Raw genomic sequence first — 7107 nt, forward strand, 5'->3', positions numbered from 1 at the left:
CAGGTGTGGATCGGGGATCGGGCGGGGAGAGCGAGGCACTGCCTCTGATACCCGCTAAAACGCAGCCGGAGGCAGCCTTTGTGTATAGCTATCACCGCTGCGGCAAGGCCTCCGCCGGGGGAGAAGCGCTTGAGGGTGAGGAAAGTTAAGAACGGTATTTTTAGGAGGCGGGGGCTTGTGGGTTTTTTAAAGCAGCCTTACTCGACAGACTGTGTTTAATACCTGCCAGCACATGCGTGTTGTCGTGGTTGCTAGGCGATTATTTTCTGCGAATTCAGTAGAAGCACGCTTGAAAGTGCAGTAGTCAAAATGACAGGGTCTTCATTTCCTGTGCTTTCCTTCTGGATGAAGGAGATAGCTTTGCTGTGAGAACAGGCCTTGAGGCTTCCTGCAGTTCTGCAGTTCACTGTCTACTGAATCTTTGTGGGCACCAGCGAAAAGGGGGGGCAAAACCCCACTTACCTGAACCATTTTGAAGGACATTCCTAATGATCCTTCCTAAAAATACCCACCTCTAACCTGACAACAGTTGCCACCCTTAATGATGGCTTGCAATCGTTAAAGCACTTTAAATGCAGTGCTTAATACAGCTAAATGAAGCTGGATTCTCATTTAAAAAGAGCTGAAGGTTGTTTAAGATGTGTCAGAGCTTCAAATTTGTAACCTGCCTTTAAAACCCCAGCTGGCAGTAAAGGGAAGGGAGAAGGTCTTTTTCCTGTTCACTGGCCCACCAACAAATTCTCCAGATCAAAGCTGTACAGCTATTTGTGTTTATCAGAACAGCAGCATCTGGCCTAATCTCACTGTGCCAGCATCATTGTGAGGCTGTGAGAGAACCCATGAGTACGCAGTAGAAACCGCTTCCTTTAATTCAAAAAGGAAAATAAATTCCAGCACTGATTTTAGCATGAATAGGTTAACACTGAATTTATGGTAGAGCACATCTATGAAAATGACAAATTGGGAGCATTGCTTGTGGGAGATGCACATACCACAGAATCACCTGGTTGGAAGAGACCTTTAAGAACATCAAGTCCAACCTTTCACCCTGCGCTGCCCGGGTCCCTAAACCATGTCCCGCAGCACCACATTCACATGTCTTTTAAACACTACCAGGAATGGGGACTCCACCACTTCCTTGGGCAGACTGTTACAATGCTTCACAACCCTTCTGGTGAAGAAATTTTTCCTAATATCCAACCAAAACTCTCCCCGGGCACACTGGGGTTCCTATTCACTTTTCTAGCTTCATATCCAACTCATTCTTTCCTCACAGACATGAATTACTCTCGGTTCATCACCGCTGTGAGTGCGGCAAGAAAAGCATCTCCAATAAGACTTCTGAGTGAGTATATGCCCATTCTTCCCAACTTCTCTGGAGTGGTATAATTCTACATTCTGGATTTTGCTGGGGTATCATGGCTGAAGACTTGAAGAGGCTTGAAAGAAAATCATGCTGTAAGCTGACGAGCCAGGCCGGTTAACTGCTTCAGCTTTTGCCAAGTTGAGATGTCAAGCAGGTATAAAGACAAATAGAGTGAATAGCCTCAAACCATTTCAGAAACCCGTCCAGACAGAAGTATATTGTCACTTCAGCACGTGTCTGAAAAACCTCTGCTACTGCCTCTGAGGCAGGGCTTTTGGTGCAGTTTGCTACTTAATTTATGCTGGTTGTCCAGGCACAGGCAACTGCTAATGACTTGAAATTCAGTCCCAGCATGTTTCTTTCCACCTAGCTTTCCTGTATCCTGCTACTATCCTGTCCAGACACTCCTCCCCACCCCCTCAGCATTACTACACTTTCCTTTTCTGTCTTACACTATCTTTAGGCTACTGTGTTACATAGTGTTCCCTGTGACAGATAGAAAAGGTTAACTGCCTACTTGTTTACTCAGTTGAAACCTACAGGGACCTGACAGAATCGGAGCATCAGACATGCATGGGTGGTTCAACTTTTGAGGGTCAGTTTTGTCTCTTGCTGGTTGTTTTGCTTAAAATGCTTTGTGCAGGTACAGCTCAGTCAACTGATACAGTCCAGTCAGTCTCTCTACTTTTTCAAGTGTTACACTGATATGCATCGTAACACAAATGCTTAAGTAGCACGGCTTGTTCAGAAAGACACACTGAGGCTTGCAGTTTTGATGACAAAGTAAATCTTTCTTTACCAGAGCAAAAATCACAGACATGACCCATATTGCTGAACTGATAAAAATTAACTCCCCGTGCTCAAGTTTGCTAATAAGTAGCGGAGAATAAACCCTAACAGGAGGCTTTAAGCCAGACCTGATGTCATCTCTCCTCTCATATTTGATATAAAACTGTCAAACAGTATGAATGATGTATTGTGAACTCTTAGATTTAATGCAATCAAACGCCCTTGCTGGATTAAGGTCCAATTTGCGCTGCATAGATTGGATTTGAATGATTGTGAAACTGTGACTTTAAAGCAAGAGTTGTTAACATTTTCTTCATACTGAATTATTTACACAGTGCCTCTACCACTAAAGCTGGGCTGCCGGAAACATTCGCACTCCCTTACGGAAAAGCTATAATCATATATGTAACTATCAGTGTAGCTGCACTAGTGCCACATCAGCTGAAGTGAGACTGAACAGAAAACAAAGCAAATCACTCCAAGTTAGTCTAAACAGAAGATCATTAAAATTTTAAATTTTGAAGCTTAAAAGACATCAGTCATAGAAAAGTTTTTTATGATAGTACAAACAGTCCAGATAAATTATAAATAGTTTTTTTATCTTATTTTAAAACAAAGGTGATTTTTTTTGTTTTGTTCTCTCACCACCTCACCTCCACACCTATTTAATCCAAGTAGAAAGATGAGTTTAAAAAGAATGATCATCCTTTTGAATTTATGACAGTTAAAAAAATAAAGGGAAAAATGGAACAAACTTCTCTGGACCAGTATTATGTACTGTCTAAAGGATATGATCAGTGTTGGAATAATCAAATTATAACCAAGGTCTTTTCCTTTTACTCTAGCTGAACTGATGCAGAAGTCTCCTCCATCTCTCATCTCTCTGGCTGGAGGGGCACCAAACCCTGACGTTTTTCCATTTAAAAGGGCTACTGTTGCCCTTGGACATGGAACTGCTGTTGAAATTGGGGATGATCTGATGAAGAGAGCTCTGCAGTACTCAGCCTCAGCAGGGTATCTGTCACAGCTGCTTGCACTTCAAGATACCAGAATCAAAGGGTCATAAAATCATTTATTATTGCATTAATTCTGTGTTTTTAAAACCTGCTTGTAAAACCTGTTTTACAAAACCAGGTTTAACCTCTTTCAATTTGCCTTACTATTTACATTCTAGTTTAAGTGGAAAGTTTTGAGCAGATGAGTAATTAAAAAAAACAAACCCTAATGCTAGTAATTCTTGAGCCATAGCATTTCCTGACTGTTTGTTAGTATTTGAGAATCCAGACTCCCACATCACTAGGAGGAGTCACTTTGTGTTTTGTGAGATACTTATTAAAAGATACTGCACTGCAATTAATACATACTTTCCACATTCCAGAGTATTGGTTTTGCTTTCATTTGGTAACATATATTAAAGTCAATGTGTACTAGTCGTGGTCATGGAATGGAGGTATTTATGGTATTGTCATTTTTAGTATAAAAATTGCATATCATTAATTTACTTTAGCACTCGTGAACTCCCCAGCAGATAGCACTGAGTCAGGCTTGTGACAGGTTTGCAAAAATATTTAGGTACCTACAGGGACATTAATCAGTGAAGTTAAGGCTTTTCTTAGTATTTAAATGAACCGAACCGTCTGTGAACATCCTACAAGAGCTTAAGACATATTTTTTTGAAAAATCTGTTTCAGAAATCCTTATTATCTGCAGCCTGTTACTAGCAGTATTGCAAGCTTTGTCACATTGCTACATCTGAGTATGGAAAGATCCCTCCTAGGAGTGGATCCTCCACCACTATTCCATCCTTGGTGAATCATTTCTGCTGTTCATTCAGTATAATAATTTGGTGTATGGACCACAAATGCCCATCTCTTCTGCTTTTTCATAAGAAACATTTATCTCATTTTCATCATTTGATAAAACACTCATAAAATCAGTGTCTAAGTGTATTTCTGTGACAGTTGAAATCAGACTCAAGGCTACGTACTGGATTTGTCAGTGACTCAGAGGAACAGCCTAGCTTCAGTCTATATAAGATGTTAGATACACCTGATTTTATTCATCATTCAGGATTCCAGAGCTGCTGTCCTGGCTAAAGGATTTCCAGCAGAAGCTACATAATCCCCCCACAGCCAACTACAGCCCTGAACGAGGACAAATGGAAGTGTGTGTCACAACCGGCAGCCAGGAAGGCTTGTGTAAAGTAAGACTGAAAGCTTCATGTATTAAAAGTATTTCTTTCAGAGAGATTTTTATTCTTCCATCAGTTCAGTTATACTTAGCATTAAGTGCAGCTATACAACTATACACAGGGTACTTTGTTAAGTATGTGTCTCACAGTATTATCAATACAAGATAATAGAACTGAAGTAAAACTGGTGTGGCAGTCTAAGCTGTCAGGACTGTAGGAACGTTCAGGTGAACCAAAGAGCCTGTCAGAAAAGATGCTGTAAGGTAACATTTCACGTTACTCAAATAGTGCAGTAACAAGTGCATAGTTGTGTTATTTGCTTTACCGTAACTCAGTTCTAATTATGTTAAACTTCCTTCAGTAATTACCCTTTCTAGTCCACTCTCACTGCTGCTTGGTTGATTCTTTCTGTAGCTGAAGCACTGTTTCTGTTTTATAATAGAGCACTGTCCGTTTCAAATTGATATTCTGTAGCTGATGACCTAGCTTCGTTTGGCCCTAAAGCAGAGTTTTTCATCTGTTTAATGCTTTTCTCACAGACAGCATAATTAAATGGTTAAAGAACTACTAATATCTAATCAAGATTTTAAAATCCACTAAGCAGTCAGAAGTATGAAGCACGTGTACAAGAATGGCACAATCTTTATAAAATAGACTCTTCTTTTACAGGTGTTTGAAATGCTCATTAATCCTGGGGACAACATCCTTTTGGATGCACCTACATACTCTGGGACACTAGCAGCTGTAAGTATTCTTTAGCTGCAAATATTGTGTTACATTTAAAGTAAACAGCAATTTAGTACCTGATCTGCAGGCTTAATATACACTGTCTGTATTTATTGTAAAAACATAATCTAAAATCAAGGCTTTAGTGTTAGTCCAATTAAGTTAAAAATATTAATTCACAGAAGCTTTTCTATTACAAGTTCTATAAATGCTATTCTCAGGACAGAAGGTCCTATTCCAAATCCTAGTTCATTCAGGGTCTAAGGTCACATTTGGTATTGGAAAGAATTGCTAGTCGATTGCAGCAAATTTATAACAAGTGGGTATTTCAGCATGTCAGCACATTCACCCGAGGTGTCTTCTGGTCTGATTATACCACAGCTATAAATAATATAAAAATGGAATAGGCATGAAACGTCTATATATGGGTATGAAGATGTGAATTAGTAAGAACTAAACAAAAATAGCAAAATTGACTTCTGAGAAGTAACTTAACTGGTATGTATTAGTCACCTGAACATGCATAAGAACTCTAAGAAGTGTTAGAATAGATAATATACCACAATTTCAGTCTAGTCTCCCCTTGTATCAAAAGGAATTTTATTGATTGCTGTGCTAAGTTTGAATATATCTCATCTAACCAAGTATGCTTTTTTAAGAATATATTGTGACAATGCGGCAACTTGCATTTTACTTAAAAATGCAGAGCAGTACACAGTACAAATTGAAATTCCGCAGAGGGGAGACATCATGCTTTGTTGTGGGTATTTTACCTGTATTTTTTCATATTGCTGTCAACGTGCCGTTGCAGTAGCATCATTTGTATGCAGTAGCATTCCTCTTTGTATTGAGAACAGATTCTTTGCCCTTTGTCGGTGAAGAGTAGCTTACAGTTCTGGCACTTCCACTGAAGTAGAGTGTAAATTGTCAGTAGGAAATGAAGGTGCTGTGAACTTTCTGTCTGTGGTGAGAGCATGAGGAGTTCTGAGAGAACTCAGTTCAAATTCATAAAATCCCTTTCTGCTTGCAAAGCCATGTGTGATTTCCAAGAGAAGAGTGGCAGTTAGTCACAGGAGTTACTCAGTCTCTTCTCAGGTGGCTTGACAGGTCAAATAGAGTAACGTGGTAAGTTTGACGAGCTTCACAGCAAACTCAGGCAAACTTTCTTTTGAATCATAAGCAAATAGAGTTTGCAATAGATACAAGGTCAGAAGGACTTTGTATCAATGAAATTTGAAAATGCCAATAACAAAATTTTGAATTATGGGATTATGACAGTTTTGTTCCTCCTATCAACAGCTGAGACCCTTGGGCTGCAACATAATTAAAGTTCCTAGTGACCAACATGGCATTATTCCAAAAGCTCTGGAAGAAATTCTATCTACTTGGAGTTCAGAAGATGTAAAAAATCGTAGCCACAACCTCCCCAAATTCCTGTACACTATTCCGAATGGGTGCAACCCAACTGGAAACTCTCTGACCACAGAGCGGAAGAAGGAGATTTACCAGGTATATAGCTGGGTCCTTGTGAACCTTGTAGATGAAAAGAAATAAATACCGGTTCATTTTACTTGAGGATACCGCGTGTGGCACTTGGGCCCATTATTGGTCCAGTAAACTTTCCTCCTACAAATTCTAGTGGAACCTCTTTCATGACACCTCTTCAGAGGTGGACTTTGCATTAAATAAATTGTTTTTGCAGTAGTAGCCCATTGCTGGCCAGTACCTTGCCATGGGCTTCACACTGCACCTGCTGCAAGTTTTCACAGAATCACAAGAATCATCTGGTTGGAAAAGACCTGTAAGTTCATTGAGTCCAACCATTCACCCTGCACTATCAGAGTCCCTAAACCATGTCCCTCAGCACCACATCCACATACACTTCCAGGGATGAGGACTCCACCACTTCCCTGGGGAGCCTCTTCCAATGCTTAATGACCCTCTGTGTAAACAAATTTTTCCTGATAGCCAACCTAAATTTCCCCTGACACAACTTAAGGCCATTTGCTCTCGTCCTGTCATTTGTAGCGTGGGA

General features: G+C 40.1%; 1 protein-coding gene across 1 annotated transcript; it reads left to right on the plus strand.

Annotated features, from left to right (window-relative positions):
• Positions 1 to 1278: 1278 nt before the first annotated feature.
• LOC104488300 (kynurenine/alpha-aminoadipate aminotransferase, mitochondrial-like) lies at positions 1279 to 6685 on the plus strand (the record flags this gene model as incomplete). Its single annotated transcript, XM_010138936.1, has 6 exons — positions 1279 to 1345; positions 3001 to 3169; positions 4226 to 4358; positions 5016 to 5090; positions 6372 to 6581; positions 6613 to 6685. Coding segments are annotated over exons 1-6 (727 nt in total), but the record flags the coding sequence as incomplete, so codon positions are not given.
• Positions 6686 to 7107: the final 422 nt, after the last annotated feature.

This window comes from Buceros rhinoceros, unplaced genomic scaffold, assembly GCF_000710305.1.
Source record: "Buceros rhinoceros silvestris isolate BGI_N320 unplaced genomic scaffold, ASM71030v1 scaffold35230, whole genome shotgun sequence".
In the NCBI taxonomy this organism is placed as follows: Eukaryota; Metazoa; Chordata; class Aves; order Bucerotiformes; family Bucerotidae; genus Buceros; species Buceros rhinoceros.